General features: G+C 55.4%; 2 protein-coding genes across 2 annotated transcripts; one reads left to right on the top strand and one right to left on the bottom strand.

Annotated features, from left to right (window-relative positions):
* Positions 1 to 670: 670 nt before the first annotated feature.
* Kiss1r (KISS1 receptor) lies at positions 671 to 4,804 on the bottom strand. The gene is made up of 5 exons (XM_004654684.2): positions 4,465 to 4,804; positions 3,880 to 4,004; positions 2,027 to 2,162; positions 1,627 to 1,859; positions 671 to 1,522 (listed from the first exon to the last, which is right to left on the bottom strand). Exons 1-5 carry the CDS (start codon positions 4,706 to 4,708, stop codon positions 1,076 to 1,078), a joined length of 1,185 nt encoding a protein of 394 aa, XP_004654741.2. The 5' UTR covers positions 4,709 to 4,804; the 3' UTR covers positions 671 to 1,075.
* A 3,580-nt stretch (positions 4,805 to 8,384) lies between these two features.
* On the top strand, positions 8,385 to 16,296 carry R3hdm4 (R3H domain containing 4). The gene is made up of 8 exons (XM_004654866.2): positions 8,385 to 8,455; positions 12,027 to 12,181; positions 12,574 to 12,698; positions 13,421 to 13,547; positions 13,630 to 13,715; positions 13,927 to 14,012; positions 14,084 to 14,139; positions 15,710 to 16,296. The coding sequence occupies exons 1-8, from the start codon at positions 8,385 to 8,387 to the stop codon at positions 15,808 to 15,810; spliced, it is 807 nt and encodes a 268-aa protein (XP_004654923.1). The 3' UTR covers positions 15,811 to 16,296.
* Positions 16,297 to 17,358: the final 1,062 nt, after the last annotated feature.

Here is a 17,358-nt window from a genome sequence, read left to right as displayed (position 1 = left end):
CCAATAGAAACCACCAGGCAGGGAGGCAGAAGCAGGAGGATCCCTGAGGCTTACTGGTCACCCAGTCTAGCCTAACTGGAGAGCTCCAAGTTCAGTGAGATCCTTTTTGAAAAAGAGGTGCAGGTTGGAGAGATGGGTTAGCGGTCAAGGCTCTCGCCTGCAAAGCCTAGTGACCTGAGTTTGATTCCCCAGTACCTACATAAAGCCAGCTGCAGTGGCATACACATCTGAAGTTCGCTTATAGCGACTGGAGGCCCTGACGTGCCCATTCTCTCTCTTTCTGCCTCTTTTTTTTTTTGTTTTGTTTTGTTTTGTTTTGTTTTGTTTTGTTTTTTCGAGGTAGGGTCTCACTCTGGCTCAGGCTGACCTGGAATTCACTATGTAGTCTCAGGGTGGCCTCGAACTCTCGGTGATCCTCCTACCTCTGCCTCCCGAGTGCTGGGATTAAAGACGTGCGCCACCACACCCGGCTCTCTTTCTGCCTCTTTCTCTCCCTCCTCTCTCTCTCACACACACACAATTGGAAAGAAAAAAAGAAAGATCCAGAAAGCCAGACTGTCAATCTCCAAATTTCAGGAACTACAAAGTGATCATGACCATAACTAGAGAAGCCAGTGTGGTGGTGCACATGTGCCACCCCAGCTCTCCAGAGCGGGAGGCCAGAAGATCAGGAAGTCACGGTCATCCTCAGCTACATATCAAGTCTAAGGCTAGCCTGGGCTACATGAGATCGTGGCTCAAACATATATATCAGGAGGACAAAACACGTTGACCAGTTATGTGTAACAATGATAAAAATAACAATAGGTACTGGAGAGATAGCTCAGCAGCTAAGGTGCTTGCCTGCAAAGCTTAAAGACCCACGTTCGATTCCCCAGTACACATGTAAAGCCAGATGCACAAAGTGGCTCACGTATGTGGAGTTCATTTGCAGTGGCTGGAAGCACACCAATACTTACACTCTCTCATGTGCTTATAAATAAAAATGTTTTTAAAATATCAGCAACAGGGCGGGTGCCTGCGTGAAGAAACCCCTGCTACAGACAGGCCGGGTGCAGATTCCCACAGAGGCGGCTCACAGAGGGGCAGTGTGTTCACTCAGGACACACAGCGCGTCTGCAGCACCCTTCCCGGGCATCCTGGCAGGAGCGGGGAGGGCGGCCAGGCTCTGCAGCTCGGTGTGGGGTGCAGCGGAGTGGGAATGTCGAGGTCCACGGGGTGTGCGCTGGCGTCGAGGGGTGCAAGGGCACACCCTGCGGAAGGCCTGCCTGAAGTGCGACCCCAAGAACGCGTAGAGCAGTGGGTTGAGCGCGGAGTTGCTGTAGGACATGCAGTGGGCCCAAATCTTGAGCGCGTAGGCTGCGTAGCTCCGGGGGTGCCAGGCTCCAGCTGGGCCTAGCGCTTGGAGCACGAGGAAGAGCTGAATGGGGCCCCAGCAAGCGGCAAAGAGCAGTACCACCGCGGCCACCAGCCGGGAGACCTTGGTGCGCACTGCGCAGGCGTGCTGGGCCAGCAGCTGGCCCTGGGGGTGGAGAAGGAGCTTCAAAGGAAGGGAATGAGGACCTGCCCTGGCCCCCTAGGCCCTGGGACCCTGACCCTCCCCCCCCCTGCGGCTACCCCTCACACCTGCAGGGCACCGTCGGAGGGTGCGGGGCGCACGGTGGCCCGGCCCAGGTGGCGCAGCATGGCTCCGTAGCAGGCGCAGGTGGCGAACAGAGGGAGCAGGTAGAGCGCCAACAGGTTGTAGATGGCGAAGGCTCGTTCCAAGGCCCGGCTGGGGAAGGCCTCGCTGCAGTAGGTGCGTGGTCCAGGCGACAGCCGGTGCAGGGCGAGCACTGGGGCCGACACAGCCGCCGAGCCTGTGCCCCCAGCCCAGGGGAACGATGGCCCTGAGCATCAACGTCGTCCCCAGGAGCCTGCCCGCGGTCACAGCGCGTCCTCCACCCCATCATGGCCCCCTGCAATGTCCCACTGAGGCCCAGGGTAGAGTCCTCCCCCCAGCCCCCTCCCCCCGAGCTGCACTCACCCACCCATATGCTGAGACTGACGGCCAGCGCCAGGCGCGGGGTCCGGCGGTGCAGGGCGCGCAGCGGGAACACGGTCACATACCAGCGGTCCACACTCATGGCCGTCAGAGTGGCACATGTGGCCTGCACCGAAACCTGGAAAAGCCACGTTGGTTGCATGTGGACCATTTTGCCCTGCTAGTCCCTCCACATGTCTGATCACTCGGGTACATAAGGATGTGTCCCCAAAGGAGTGCCCAGTCGTTGCGGATTGAGGGGACAGGGGAAGGGATGATGAGGGCCCAGAAGCCCAGAAATGGGGGTAGGGAGGGAGCTATTGGGGTTCCCCTGGTATACCAAGCCTGTGAAAGAGTGGCAGGCCCAGGTCACTCTCCTTGTGCTCACTGGTCACCTCATCTCATCGGAGACCTCCTCACCCACCTCTAACCGCAAACACCACTTCTCCTCAGCACAGTCCCCATGTGAGGGTCCACAGGAGCCTCTGGTTCTAAGTCGGTTCTAATTCGCGCTCTCTTTCTGCTTCTTTTTCTCTCTCAAATAAATAAATATATATTTTTTAAGCCTCCAGGACTGGACAGATGGCTTAGCAATTAAGGCACTTGCCTGTGAAGACAAAGGACCCAAATTCTACTCCCCAGGACCCACATAAGCCAGACGCACAGGTTGGCATACGAGTCTGGATTTCGTTTACAGTGGTTAGAAGCCCTGGTGTGCCCATTCTCTCTCTCTCTCTCTCTCTCTCTCTCTCTCTCTCTCTCTCAGACAAATAAAATAAAAATACAAAAAAAAAAATTTAGAGCTGGGTATGGTGTCGCACGCCTTTAATCCCAGCACTTGGGAAGGCAGAAGTAGGAGGATTGCCGTGAGTTCAAGGCCACCCTGAGACTACATAGTGAATTCCAGGTCAGCATGGGCCGTAGTGAGACTGTACCTCGAAAGCCCCCCCCAATTTTTTTAAAGTCCCCAGTTTCAGTTCCGCCCAGTCTGATACCACCACGCCCACTTAGGCTCTGCCCTTGCCCGCCCCGTCTCCACAACAGCCTGGATTCTCCTACCCTAACTACGCTCCCACCAGAGCTCACGAGGCCCACCCCTAGTAGACTAAGGCCCCAGGCCCTGGCCCCGCCCACACTCTCCATCACTACAGGTCTCCTGCTGCATCTCGCCCTCACTTCAGTTTCTGGCCACCACCCACACCAACCCCACCCCAGGCCCCATCCACCGCCCACCAAATCCTTAGCCCGCCCCTCCCACCACCAGACCACGCCCCAACCAGGGTTTAGCCCCGCCCACATCATACGCTACTTACCCCCACAGGCCCTCCCATATCCACAGGCAAGACCCCACCCCAGTCCGAGCTTCGAGCTTCACCTACTGACTGGCTCCAACACCCGTCACCACCCCAGCCTTGGCCTCATCCACAACGAGGCACTACCCCCTAGATAGACCCTGCCCACGCCCAGGATCCCGGGATAGACCCCGCCCACACCCAGGATCCCTGGATAGACCCCGCCCACGCCCAGGATCCCTGGATAGACCCCGCCCACACCCAGGATCCCTGGATAGACCCCGCCTACGCCCAGGATCCCTGGATAGACCCCGCCCACACCCAGGATCCCTGGATAGACCCCGCCCACACCCAGGATCCCTGGATAGACCCCGCCCACACCCAGGATCCCTGGATAGACCCCGCCCACACCCAGGATCCCTGGATAGACCCCACCCACGCCCAGGATCCCGGGATAGACCCCGCCCACACCCAGGCCTCTCCCCTGAGCTAAGCCCCATCCACACCTAGGCTCCTCCCCTGGATAGACCCCGCCCATATTCTTCCCCGCCGAGCCCAGCCTACCTGCTGGATGTAGTTCACGAACTTGCACATGAACTCGCCCAGCACCCAGGCGGGCAGCGGGTAGAGCAGGGCGGTGAAGGGCACACAGCAGAGCAGGAAGGTCACGTCCGTGGCAGCCAGGTTGGCTGCAGGTGGGAGACAGCCGCGGTGGGGGGGCACTGTAAGCGGCCAGAGCCCAAATCCCCCCTCCTCTTTCTTCTTCTGAGCCAATCGTCCCCTCCCCCCGTGTCTCAGTTTACCCACCTCCCAATTAGAGACAGCGCGTGCGTGCACAGAGGGGGGGGCACAGACCCCTGCTGCGAGGACAAATGTCCCCACTGCTTTTGTCCAGCGGATCCCTTGTCATTGTCATTTGGACACGGTGCTTGGGTGGTAGGGAAGTCTCCATATCCCTGGCTACCGCCTGCCTGGGCGCTCGCCCGCTGGGCAGGGTGGCATGGGGCACCAGAGAGGAAAGGACCAGGGGAGGTGGGGTGGCCGGCGGGAATCATGCTGGGGTCTGGGGGCCTTAGTGAGCCGGGCACCTCCAGGTATCACCGGGCATCGCAGGGCATCACCGGGCACTGCGGGCGGGCACTCACTCACCGATGTAGAAGTTGGTCACCGTCCTCATGTGCTTGTGGCGGCAAATAACGTAGATGACCAGTGAGTTTCCGACCAGGCCGAGCAACATCAGCGCAGCGAAGAACACAGGAACTAGCCAGGCGTCCAGGAGCCGCGGCGCCGGGTCCGAGCTATCCGAGGCGTTGGCACCACAGCCCGGGCATCCGGATCCGTTGGCTGGAGTCCACCAGGTCGCGTTGGGTCTCGCTATAGCTTCGGCCGGCATGGCTCGCCGTCCTCCTACTCCTCCTCCTCCCGGCAGCCCGCAGGGATTGCTGCTTGGGGTCTGGCCAGCTCTGGGAGGGGGTGCGCGTAGAGCCTTGGAAAGGTCTGGACTGTGTGCGGTTTTCAGGCGACAGCGTTTATACCCCGAGCCCCCCTTGTTCCCGCCTTCGCTCCTCCCTGCTCTTGGCCCTCCTCCACAGCTCGGCGGGGTGGGTGCGCTCCGAGGGGACCCACTGACAGAGGACAGGCGGGCGGGAGCTGAGCATCAAGAGAGGCTCAGGAGAAGCGTGGAGGTGGCAGTGCCTTCCACCTCCCCAGAACTGGCCACCAACATCAGAGGCCGGGAGTCCTTGCGGGGGTGTGTGGGGGGAGCCTCCTCACCTTAGGGAGGGAACCCCAGGAAACCTAGGATCATGCAGCACTCTGAGGGTTGAGGGGTTTCAGGGCAGGAGGGAGAGCCCGGATCTGGCTGGTTTGTGACTGAAACTTGCAACTCGGTCCCTTAGGCTGCCTGTGTCCCAGGGCGAGTGACACCTGCGGGGAGGGGACGGAGGCTCTCTTTCAGTGTTGGCTGCACAAGCTACCCCAACCTGCATTTCCACAGTGGCACCGCATCCCAGAAACTCCTCAGCTTCCAGGACATCCAAGCTGCCAGAGGCCCGGGAGGAAGACCTAGGATGCAGGCCCTGCTCACCCAGTACAGGGAAAGGTGATTTTGCTTGAATGGATGTGGATGCAGAGGACCAGGCCAGGGAACCTGCCCTCTCTCCTTCAGGTACTTCAAGGGCACGTGTGACACCCATAGTCCAAATGTTCCAACCCAGTTTCCCTCCCAGCACATCCTGTGGATCTCTCAAGACCTGATTTATTTATTTATTTTAATTTTTATTAGCATTTTCCATGATTATAAAAAAATATCCCATGCTAATTCCTCCCTCCCCCTATTTATTTATTTTTATTGACAGCTTCCATAATTGTAAACAATATCCCATGGTAATTCCCTCCCTCCTCCCACTCTCCCCTTTGAAACTCCACTCTCCATTATATCCCCTCTCCCTCTCAATCAGTCTTTCTTTTATTTTGATGTCATGATCTTTTCCTCCTACTATGATGGTCTTCTGTAGGGTAGTGTCAGGCACTGTGAGGTCATGGATATCCAGGCCATTTTGTGTCTGGAGGAGCACGTTGTAAGGAGTCCAACCCTTTCTTTGGCTCTTACATTCTTTCCGCCACCTCTTCCACAACTGACCCTGAGCCTTGGAAGGTGTGATTGAGATAAATTAGTGCTGAGCACTCCTGTCACTTCTCAGCACCATGGTGCCTTCTGAGTCATCCCAAGGTCACTGCCATCTGAAAAGAGAAGGTTCTCTACTAAAAGTGAGAGTAGCATTAATATATGGGTATGAACATTAAGAGAAGTGCTTACTGGGCGATTTGGTGAGCATAGTATATACATTTAAACAGACACCACCAGATGTTACACCCCTAGGGCTCATGACTACCCCTATTGTAGGTTTTCAGTATCAGGGATGTATTCCCTCCCATGGAGCAGGTCTTCAGTCAAATTAGAGGGTGGTTGGTTTCCCCCATGACAGATGTGCCACTATCACAACTGTTGGCTCATTTGGCCTGGCTGGCCAAATGTAAGGCTTGCAGTGTACACTGTGGAGTATGTTCACAAGCTTGCAGTGTCAGAACCTGATTTATGATTTATGCCACCATTGATTTCTTTTGCTCCACACAGTATCTCCAAGAAACCTCACAGTAGGTATTGTTTTGGGTCTCTTTATTTTTATTTATATTATTACTATTACTTTGGTTTTTCAAGGTGGAGTCCCACCCTCGCCAAGGCTGACCTGGAATTCACTATGTCTCAGGCTAGTTGAACTCACAGTGATCTTCTTACCTCTGCCTCCCAAGTGCTGGGTTTAAAGGTGTGTGCCACCAAACCTGGCTTGGGTCTTTTATTATTATATAATTATCTTGAGATAGGGTCTCATGTAGCCCAGGCTGCTCTCAAAATCACTATGTAGCAGAAGTTACTCTTGAACTCCTGATCCGTCTGATTCTACTCTGCTGCCCTGTGCCTGGCATTTTAAAAATGTTTATGTATTTATGCGTGTGTAGGTGTGTGCACACGTATGTCAGATCTCTTGCTGCTGTAAACAATTACCTGTCCAACCTTACATGAGTGCTGGGGAACTTAACCCTAGGCCAGGAGGCTTTGCAGGCAAGCAGCTTTAACCACTAAGCAATCTCACTACCCTCTATTTATTTATTTATTTGGTTTGTTTCAAGACATTGGCTCCCTCTAGTTCAGGTGCACCTGGAACTCACTCTGTAGTCTCAGGCCAGCCTCGAACTCACGGCAGTCCTCCAAAATTCTGGTATTAAAGGTGTGCACCACCATGCCCAGTTTTTTTGTTTGTTTGTTTTTTGTTGTTGTTTGTTGTTTGAAGGAGCAGTGTTTCTCTCTAGCCTAGGCTGACCTAGGACTCACTACGTAGTCTCAGGGTGGCCTCAAACTCATGGTGACCCTCCTACCTCTGCCTCCCAAGTGCTAGGGTTAAAGGCGTGAGCCCCTACACCCGGCTTTTTTTTTTTTTATTCTTTAAATTAATTTATTATTTTTTATTAACAACTTCCATGATTTGTAAATAATATTCATGGTAATGCCCTCCTTCCCCAATATTAATTTTTTTTTATTTTTTATTAACATTTTTCTTGATTATAAAATATATCCCATGGTAATTCCCTCCCTCCCCATCCCCACACTTTCCCGTTTGAAATTCCATTCTCCATCATATTACCTCCCCATTACACCGGCTTTTTAAATATACATATTTTATTTATTTATGTGAGAGAGAGGAAGAGAGAATGAATGGGCGCGCCAGGTCCTCCAGCCATTGCAAACGAACTTCAGATGCATGCGCTTCCTTTTGCACCTGGCTTATGTGGGTCCTGGGGAACCAAACCAGGGTCCTTTTGGCCTTGCTGGCAAATGCTTTAACCGCTAAGCCATCTCTCCAGCCCCCAGCTTTCTTTTTGGACACAGTCTCACTCCATCTGGCTGTGACGCTCCTGCCCCCCCCAGTAATGATGCCAGGTCTGCGCCCCACATGGCACCTCTCCCTTACTGTTCATTGATGAAGGCCCCCTGGAGGGTGTGGGGGGCCCGGTCAGGGTCACCTCCTGCCCTGGAGGGTGTGGGGGGGCTCGGGTCAGGGTCACCTCCTGCTCTGGAGGGTGTGGGGGGGCTCGGGTCAGGGTCACCTCCTGCTCTGGAGGGTGTGGGGGGGCTCGGGTCAGGGTCACCTCCTGCCCTGGAGGGTGTGGGGGGGCTCGGGTCAGGGTCACCTCCTGCCCTGGAGGGTGTGGGGGGGCTCGGGTCAGGGTCACCTCCTGCTCTGGAGGGTGTGGGGGGGCTCGGGTCAGGGTCACCTCCTGCCCTGGAGGGTGTGGGGGGGGCTCGGATCAGGGTCACCTCGGGTCTCCGGCGCCCCAGTCTCGGGAGGCACGACGCCGGGGTGCACCCCGGGGTTAACTGACGCCGCAGGTCCCCACGCCCAGCCGCCAGCCGGTCCCCGCCTCGGCCGGGCACAGACTCCGCCCCCCGCCGTCACTTCCTGCGGGGACCGGGACGGGCCCAGCCGGGCGCGGAGGCCGCGGCGCCGGCCATGGTGGCTCTCGAGAACCCCGACGGCGGCCCAGCGACGGCCGCGGGGACGCCGGGCGGCCGGAGCGCGCTGTGAGCCGGGGCGGTGTGGTGTGGTCCTCCCGTCCTTCCTCTTCGCGGGCTGGGGCCTCCTCTCCCTCGTCCTTGTCCACCTCCTAGGCTAGATCCTCTCCGGTAGGGCTACGGTCCTCTCCTGCTCCTCCCAGCTGGGGTCTCCCTCCTCCTCTTCCTCCTCCTCCTCCTGGGGTTGGGGCCCCTTCTTCCTCCTCCTCTTCCTCTCTGCCTTCCTCTTTCTCCCTCCTCCTTTCCCAGGCACAGATTTCCTTCTCTCAACCTTGGCTGGGGTCTCTTTTCCACCTTCTCCTCCTCCTTCTCCTCCTCCTCCTCATCTTCATCCTGGGCTAGGGTCCCTTCTTCCTCCTCCCCTTCCTCTTTTTCCCTCCTCCCCTTCCAGGCACAGATTTCCTTCTCTCATCCTGGGCTGGGGTCTCTTCCCCACTTTCTCCTCCTCCTCCTCCTCATTTTCATCCTGGGTTGGGGCCCTTTCTTCCTCCTCCCCTTCCTCTCTGTCTTCCTCTTTCACCCTCCTCCCCTTCCAGACACAGATTTCCTTCTCTCATCCTGGGCTGGGGTCTCTTCTCCTCCTCTTCATCTTCATCCTGGGCTGGCTTCTCTTTATTGGCCACCTCCTCCCCCTTGGCTGTTCACCTGCAGACTTGGGAGACTTCTCCCAAGCTGTGGAAATAACCTCCTGCTCCTGGGGTCTGCTGGGGAGGGGATCCACCTGGTCCCCACTAGTGCCGACATCTCCGTACTTCCTTGGAAGGGCCCTTTCCACCTCCTCCGTGGGTGAGGTGTGGCTGGGCCAACGTGGCTGTGCCCTTGGTCACTGTGGAGCTTCCATCTCCACCCTCCTGGCATATGCCCCTCTTGGTCCCTGCAGATAAAGTCCCAGATTGAGTAGGGAGAGGGGTGATAGGAACCCAGGAGCCACAGCCCTGGTGGAGGTAGTTGGTGACTTTGGGGAGCAGGCCGCTGTGACACACTGTGATGTACTATGTGATTGGCACCGTGTCCCCATCACCGTATGTGGGGGACGAGGAGCCCATTTGGTGGGCTGTGACAGGTGTGGGCTGTGCAACCTGGGCAGGTGACTCAGCCCTTCTGTGTCTTGGATTTCCCATTTGTACATGCACGTGGCCTTCTGGAGTGGTGGGCTTCTGGAAACTTGATGCCTTCTGCGTTCCTGAGCTATGCGATGACCTCCAGTGTCATTACTTCAGTGTGTCCTTTGTTTTCTTCAGGCAGGGTCTCATGTAGCCCAGGCTGGCCTCCACCTCACTGTAGCCAAGGATGACCTTGAACTCCTGATCCTCCTGCCTCCACTTCCTGGGTGCTGGGATCACAGGTACTCACGACCACACCCAGCTTAACTTTTTATCGAGATAAAGTCTTGCTGAATTGCCAAGGCTGGCCTTGAACTTTGACTCCCCCTACCTCAGCCTCCCTAGTAGCTAGGTTGACCAGCCTGTAGCACCATGCCAGGCTACCTCAATATGTTTTTATACTGGAGTTGTAGGTACTGGTGTCTAAATAAGTTTGGTGTTTTCTTGAATTACTTCCTGGTTGTGCACCTATTGGGGGTTGGGGACAGTGGGTCCCCAACATGCCACACCCCACTGACTCACCTCACTCTGCTTCCTGCTGGGGAAATGGGTTGTTCCGGGGTGCTGGGGGCAGAGAAGGTGTGGCAGGGTCAGCTTTCCCTTTGCCCAACCAATAGGGTACAGAAGGGGGTTCCCAGAGAGACTGCTTTTGCCAAGCCTCTCCTGATTTGGCGCAGTCTGCCCCTTGTCTGTCCTGTACACCCTTTGTGGGGGGGGTCTGGTCACTTCTTAAGGCCTCAGTCTGCCCCTCTGTAAAGTGGTCTACGTTTGGGGGGGAAGGGGAGCAGAGATACGGCCTTTGGGAGTTTTGCATCCCATAGACCCCTGACAGGTTAGTTAATTCACTCAACAAACCTGCTGTGAGCACCCCAATCCTGGCTGTGGTCACCTGCCAGGGGACTCAGCTTGTTGGTGTGTAGGGAGACAGAGAAGTTGGGTAAACAAATGACCAAGTTGGTTCCGGTGCCAACTGATAGAGCAGGAAGAAGACCTGATTGGACCAGCTAGGGGGCGGGGCTGTGTTCACCTCCTGGGAGTGACATTTGGACCAAAAGCAGAACCCAGAAGGTGGCAGAAGTCTCTGCACTTGCAAAGGCCCAGAGGCCTGGGAAATCGGAGGCACATTACTTGGGGCCATGTTGTGGCCCCTGAAGTCTTAGCTTCTATCCGAGGACTCCCCAGAGCCCATTCTCGGGACTTGCCCCTCTCACACCGCCTCTTCTCTCCCTGTGCCTGGAGTGCAGTGTTTGTGAAACTTGAACCCAGCACAACATTGGCCATGGGGCTTATTTCCCCACCCCCCACACACATACCTTTACAACCAGGCCCTGGAAGATCCAGGCTGCCCTGAGGGTACTGGACAGCCATGGGCAGTGCCCAAGCAGGGGCAGAAACTTAGGTCTTTCCTATCTGCAGGGGGAGGCTTGACAGCTGTGATGGGATGAGCCTGGTGGGGGGGGGGGTGCTGAGTGGTTCTAGGTCAGCTATAGGTTCCTAGCGTGTCAATGGAGAGAACCTGTTTTCTGGGTCTCAGATCTTTCTTCTGTCTGTACAGTGCGTGATGCCCATCCCATGTGTGGAGTCCCCAGGCCTGGAGGATGTGGTTTATTATCAGCCTGCTCCAGCTGCCCAGCTGGGGGGTGAGGGGGTGTGTGGCAGGATTCTTGGCCTGACGTCATTCTGAGTGTTTACTAAGGGACTTTGTGACTTGCTTTATCAACCCCCAGAAGTTACTCATCTGTAACACTAGGGAGTCACTGTGGTCAGAATGGTGCAGTGTTCCCCTGGACATACTTCCATCCAGGTGCCCCCACAAGCCCACTTTCCCTGAAGTGTCTGTCCCCTCCCTCCAAGTGGCTTGGCTGTTGGGTGCCCAGCAGTAGGTCTGTTTGTGCCAACTAATCCGTTGCCATAATAATAAGCAGCACTTGCAAGAGGGAGCAGTTAGCTCCGTGGGTGGCCGATTAGCTCTCCGAGGAAGCCATTACCTGGAACCCATTAGCTCCCCATTGGCTCCAGCCCTGTCTGTGGTCCCGCTACTCCAGCATCTTGTTGGTATATGTGTACGTGTGTGGCGGGGGGGGGGGGGTACTTGGGATACCAGACAGGTTAACTTGGGCATCACTTTGAAGTGATAAGGGGTGTTTCTTGATTTGCCTGGTGCCAGGGTAGGAGACAAAATCAAGTCTCTTGGTTTTTCCACTTCACACAGGTTGGGTTCAAGCCTCAGAGGATGTGTGAGCCTCACTGTATGTGGATAAATTCTGGAAGGCTTGAGGTGATGGGAGGGGTTTACAGTTCTTTCAGATGCCCACCTTCCCTTCTCTGAGCCTCAGGTCGTAATTGCACCTGCAATCCTGCTCTCTGCACAAGGGAAGGGTTGAGCGCCTTGTCAGCAAGGAAACCAAACCAGTAATGGCTGGGTGCTCCCGGACCTGCCAATTTTGGCCCTAAGGATCAACTCTCCTTGCCCACAGGCCCCTTCCAGGCTGCCTGCCCCCGCTAGCGGGCTCTCAAGTAAAGAGACTCTCGGCTTCCAGACGCAAGCAACACTTTATCAATCAGGCTGTGCGGAACTCCGACTTGGTGCCCAAGGCCAAGGGACGGAAGAGCCTGCAGCGCTTGGAGAACAGTGAGCAGGGTGGGGGGACACCTGGGAGTTCCCAGCCTCCGTGACAGTGGAGTACATGTGGGTGCTGTCTGTTTCTCTTGGAGCTCTGGGCATTGAAACTGGGGCTTTAATGGAAATGTAGTTCAATGAGGCAGGGTGAAATAAGTGGGGCCCTAGAGGCTAGATTGGAAAGGCAGTGGGGAGCCGAGCATGGTGGCATACAACTTTAATCCCAGAACTCAGAAGGCAGAGACAGGAGGATTGCTGTGAGTTCAAGGCCAGCCTGAGACTAGAGTGAATTCCAGGTCAGCCAGCGCAAGAGTGAGACCCTACCTTGAAAAAAAACTGGGGGAATGGAGGTCCTGGGGGCTCCATATGTAAGCCCCCAACACACATCATCTGTTTCCATCTAGCCCAATATCTTCTGACCCTGCTGGAGACAAACGGGGGTCCGCCTGGTGTGGAGGATGTGGATCTGACGCCCCCTGCGGCACCTGGCATCTTTGCAGAAGCCTGCAGCAATGCCACCTATGTGGAGGTAAGGGAGGGGTCCCTCACCACCTCCACTCAGTCCTTGCGCCCATGGGCTTGCCCACTGACTGATAGTGTGCTGTGTCAGTGACTCAGGTTTGTGGTGACTCAGGTCACCTGAGGTGTCCTGCCTGGGCTTCCTTGGAGGTGGGGTTGGGTCCATGCCCTGTTGAATAAACTGTTTCACATCCTCCAAAGTCCTCTTTCCAGCATCCAGCCCAAGTCCCATGTTCTTAAAGGGCTCTCCAACGAGGGTCCAGTGGACCTGTGTCTGGTGTACATTTACTTGATGTGAAAAATGAGGCCCTGAAGGTGGGCGTGGTGGTGCACGCCTTTAATCCCAGCGCTCTGGAGGCAGAGGTAGGAGGATCGCCATGAGTTTGAGACCAGCCTGAGAATACAAAGTGAATTCCAGGTCAGCCTGGACTAGAGCAAGATCCAAAAAAAAAAAAAAAAAAGGCACTTTCATTATTTTAGAGCCCAGGTTGACCTGGAATTCACTATTCACTAAACTCATGGTGATCCTCCTACCCCTACCTCCCGAGCGCTGGGATTGAAGGCCTGTGCCGCCACACCTGTGTCTCCTTTCAAGTGGCCTTCTAGAGGCCAAATGTGAGAACTGTGTTGGGGGGCTATAGGACAATAGCGAGGGCGGTTCTGGGGACCTCCATGCCAACCCAGCCCAGCCCAGAGATCAGCGCAGGGTGAATCCATCTGCCGCTCCTCCAGGTCTGGAATGACTTCATGAACCGCTCGGGCGAGGAGCAGGAGCGAGTGCTCCGCTACCTGGAGGACCATGGAGGCCACAGCAAGGCGCGGCGGCGGGGCCCTGGCCGCGGGGAGGACCGGCGGCGAGGTGGGGCCTGGCTGGGGGAGGGGGCGGGGCTGGGCGAGGGAGGGGTTTTGGGGTCTGGTGTCAGCTCCCTGTGCTCCCGCAGAGGACCCAGCCTTCACGCCCCGAGACTGCTTCCAGCGCATCAGTCGGCGCCTGCGCTCCGTGCTCAAACGCAGCCGCATTCCCATGGTAAGTACCCTCCCTCCCCACGGGCCTGGACCATGGCACGGATAGTCCAGCGTGGTGTGGGTGAGGTGAAAGGAGACCCAAGGACCGTGAGGTGGGGGACAGCGAGCTACAGACCATGGGGATCAATCAGTGTGCAGGGGCCCAGTTAATGACAATGGGCATTGCAGAGTGGATAGGAGTTCACTGACCCCGAGATCTCTTCCTTCCACAGGAAACCCTGGAGAGCTGGGAGGAGAGGCTGCTCAGATTCTTCTCTGTGTCCCCTCAGGCTGTGTACACAGCCATGCTGGACAACAGGTAGAGGGGCCGGGGGAGGAGGCGGCCAGCCTTCCACGCTCGCTCGGCCATTCATGTCCCTGTCTTCACAGCTTCGAGCGGCTGCTGCTCCACGCTGTGTGCCAGTACATGGACCTTATCTCAGCCAGTGAGTGTCTGATGCCCCACAGCCCACCTGTAGGAGCAGAGGCCAGTGTCCCCCTGGGTCAGGTTTCTGAGCCCGAGATTCAGGCATGGGGTGAAAGGAGTCCTTAGCAGAGGGCTGGCCAGATTGCAGGAATGTGCCCAGTGGGTAGAGCACTTTCTTAGCATGCACGAAGCCCTGGGTTTAGTTCCCGGCACCATAGAGAAAAAGGGTGGTAGCTGTCACTTGGGAGGCGGAGGTAGGAAGATCAGGAGCTCAAAGTCATTCTCATTTACACAGGGAGTTTGAGGCTACAGGAGACCTCCATATCATAAACAACAAAAACATAACTGGGAGGGGGGTTTGCACACACCTTTAATCCCAGCACTCAGGAGGCAGAGGTAGGAGGATTGCTGGGAGTTTGAGGCCAGTCTGAGACTACATGGTAAAATCCAGTCAGCCTGGGCTAGAGTGAAAACAAACAAAACAACAACAAAACCATGGAAGCACCCTGCGGGACAAGTAGACAGACCATCCACAGTCACAGGGCTTGAGGAGTCCACATGTGACATGATAAAAGCCTGAGGCACTCTCCTAAATCTGGAGATCAGATGAGGGTTCCCATTGTCCAAACACTTAGTCCACGTAGCCCTGTCGCTAAGACCACTTGCTTTGACCAGTATTCCCAGTGGACACCATTCACCAGTGAGGGTTGTCATGGACCCTCACTGATCCCAGGTGCTTTATTTGGTCCTGGCTTCTTGCACCTGTCTCTGCCTCCTGCCCTAGAGTTGCTAGGATACAGTTTCCATGACAACCTCCAGATAGTTCCTACTCTGCTTCCTCTGGGAATCCAGCCTTTGTTCCCTCAGACTGAGAGCCAAGGCAGCCTGGCTGGTGAGTGGACAGGTTTCGGTAAGGGTCCAGCTATATGCTGGACACAGCAAGGTCTAGAAAGATGGAGAAAAGTGGGTCCCAGGCCCAAGCGTAGGGACAGAGGCAGTGACTTGAGAAATCAGCTGGAGAGCTACTTGTAGACTAATACAATGGGGACACTGGACCCTGTATTTAACTTCATATTAGCAGAGGTTGATCTTGGTCCTCCTGCCTCCTCCCCGGTGCAGGTGACAAGTGTGTGCCACCTGGTTTATGCAATGCTGAGATTGGAAGCTGGGGCTATGCAAGAGTTGTGCCTAAAAAAAAAAAAAGTTCCAAGTATTGAGTCACACCCCCAACCCTCATTGTGGATTCTGGGCTGTTACTCTACCATTGACCACGCCCCCACCCCCCTCATTGTGGGGATTCTAGGGTGTCACTCAACCTCTGGCCACGCCCCCAGCCCTGGCTGTGAGTTATGGTTACTACCGCTGACCACACCCCCAGCTCTGTAGGATTTTTGGGGGGGGTTGGTTTTTCAAAGTAGGGTCTCACTGTAGCACAGGCTGACCTGGAATTCACTCTGTATTCTCAGGGTAGCCTTGAACTCATGGCGATCATCCTACCTCTGCCTCCCGGGTGCTGGGATTAAAGGCGTGTGCCACCACGCCTGGCTTTTGTAGTTGTTTTTAATGCTCTCTCCTGTCCCCACCTGCAGGTGCTGACCTGGAAGGCCACCGACAGATGAAGGTCAGCAACCGCCACATGGACTTCCTTCCACCGGAGCTGCTCCTGTCTGCTTACCTGGAGCAGCAATGATGGTGGCATCCTAATGCCCCTCTTGCCACCTCGCCTGGCCCCAGACATCCAGTATCTGCTAACAGATCTTCCGTATTTTTAGAATTTGTCCTTGGAAACCCATTCTTTCCCTCGGGGATCTCTCTTGTCACCTTTCTCTCACTGTTCTGTTCTCATAGGTTAGTGTTCTGTGGCAGGGAGGCTACCCAGACCATCCCAATTCTACCTCCCTACTTCTTGGACTTGTATTTGGGTGGGGAGACCTGACCTGAACATTTGTGTGGTTTTTTTCATTTAGCTTTCTTGGGGCCTAGTCTGAACCTCAGGCGAGGAGGGACAGGCTAGGTTTTTATCACTTTTAATGAACTTGACATGTTTTGTCATAAATTTTTTAAAATTTTCCCTTTGAAGCCAGGCATGGTGGTGCACCCTTGCCTTTAATCCCAGCACTTGGGAGGGAGAGGTAGGAGGATCACCGTGAGTTTGAGGCCACCCTGAGACTACATAGTGAATTACAGGTCAGCCAGAGCTAGAGTGAAACCCTGCCTTGAAAAACAAACAAACAAAAAAATTTCTTTTGAAAAGGAGAAAAACAAACTTGTCCTGAGCTGGGCATGGCAACACCTTTAATCCCAGCACTGGGAAGACTGAGGCCAGAGGATCACCTTGGGTTCAAGGTCAGCCTGGGCTACAGAGTGAGACTCTGCCTCCGAAAACTAAAAACCAAAAACCTTGCCCTAGCTGGAAAATGGGGTTTTCTCATAACCTTTGCTTGATCTCTCCTGGGTTTAAGCACTGATGGGGGTGAAGTTAGTCCTCTTGGGACCCTGCTGTCCACCCCACCCAGGAGCATTTGTCTTGTTAGTGTGTGTGTGTGTGTGTGTGTGTGCGTGTGTGCGCGCGCACGCATGTGCGTGTGTGCGCGCGCACGCATGTGCGTGTGTGAGCCCTGTGACCCAGGAATGCTTTCTTTCAAGGGCTGATTTTATGCATTTTCTGACGTGTGTATAATGGGCCCACCTGCTCTTCACAGTGTCCCCTTTTTGTATTGGGGGTCCGGAGCTTCCAGCCAGAAGCCTCTAACCTCCTCTGTCCCATCCCTTGCAATCTCCTCTGTGGCCCAGCCTGCCTCTGGTGATTTGCAGGGGACTTTAGTTTTCAGCAGGCCTGGCCCTCGCCTTTCTTCCCTTCCCTTTCATGTGATGAATTGTGCTTGGGGGAAAAGGGACACTTTAATAAATTCTGGTGCTCTGGCTTCTGCTGGTGTATTTGTCTGTGAGTCCAGAAGGGGGTGATGGGTCACTCAGGACAATGGGCTAAATCTGGACACTGATCCCCCCCCCCACACACACACACACGTCACCTCCAGGTCTGGGGAACCTGAGCCCCTGCCACAAAGAAAAAGAAGAAAGGGAAGGGGAAGAAAAGGAAAGGAAGAAGAAAGAAAAAAAGAAAAAGAAAGCCAGCCTGGCTTGCATAGCAGGCATAATGCTCCACGTTTGTTTCCCAGTACTATATAAAGCAGGGGTAGTAGCTGGGCATTGTGGCCCACGCCTTTAATCCCAGCAC

The sequence above is a fragment of the Jaculus jaculus genome, chromosome 15 (genome assembly GCF_020740685.1).
Source record: "Jaculus jaculus isolate mJacJac1 chromosome 15, mJacJac1.mat.Y.cur, whole genome shotgun sequence".
In the NCBI taxonomy this organism is placed as follows: Eukaryota; Metazoa; Chordata; class Mammalia; order Rodentia; family Dipodidae; genus Jaculus; species Jaculus jaculus.
This window is presented reverse-complemented; position numbering and strand designations above follow the sequence as displayed.

Coding starts and splice junctions, on each gene's coding strand:
- Kiss1r (XM_004654684.2), bottom strand. CDS start 4,708: ATGCCGGCCGAAGCTATAGCGAGACCCAACGCGACCTGGTGGACTCCA. Junction 4,005..4,464: donor GGTGACCAACTTCTACATCG/GTGAGTGAGTGC, acceptor TCCCACCTGCAG/CCAACCTGGCTGCCACGGAC. Junction 2,163..3,879: donor TCGTGAACTACATCCAGCAG/GTAGGCTGGGCT, acceptor TGGCTTTTCCAG/GTTTCGGTGCAGGCCACATG.
- R3hdm4 (XM_004654866.2), top strand. CDS start 8,385: ATGGTGGCTCTCGAGAACCCCGACGGCGGCCCAGCGACGGCCGCGGGG. Junction 12,699..13,420: donor GCAATGCCACCTATGTGGAG/GTAAGGGAGGGG, acceptor CCGCTCCTCCAG/GTCTGGAATGACTTCATGAA. Junction 14,140..15,709: donor CATGGACCTTATCTCAGCCA/GTGAGTGTCTGA, acceptor CCCCACCTGCAG/GTGCTGACCTGGAAGGCCAC.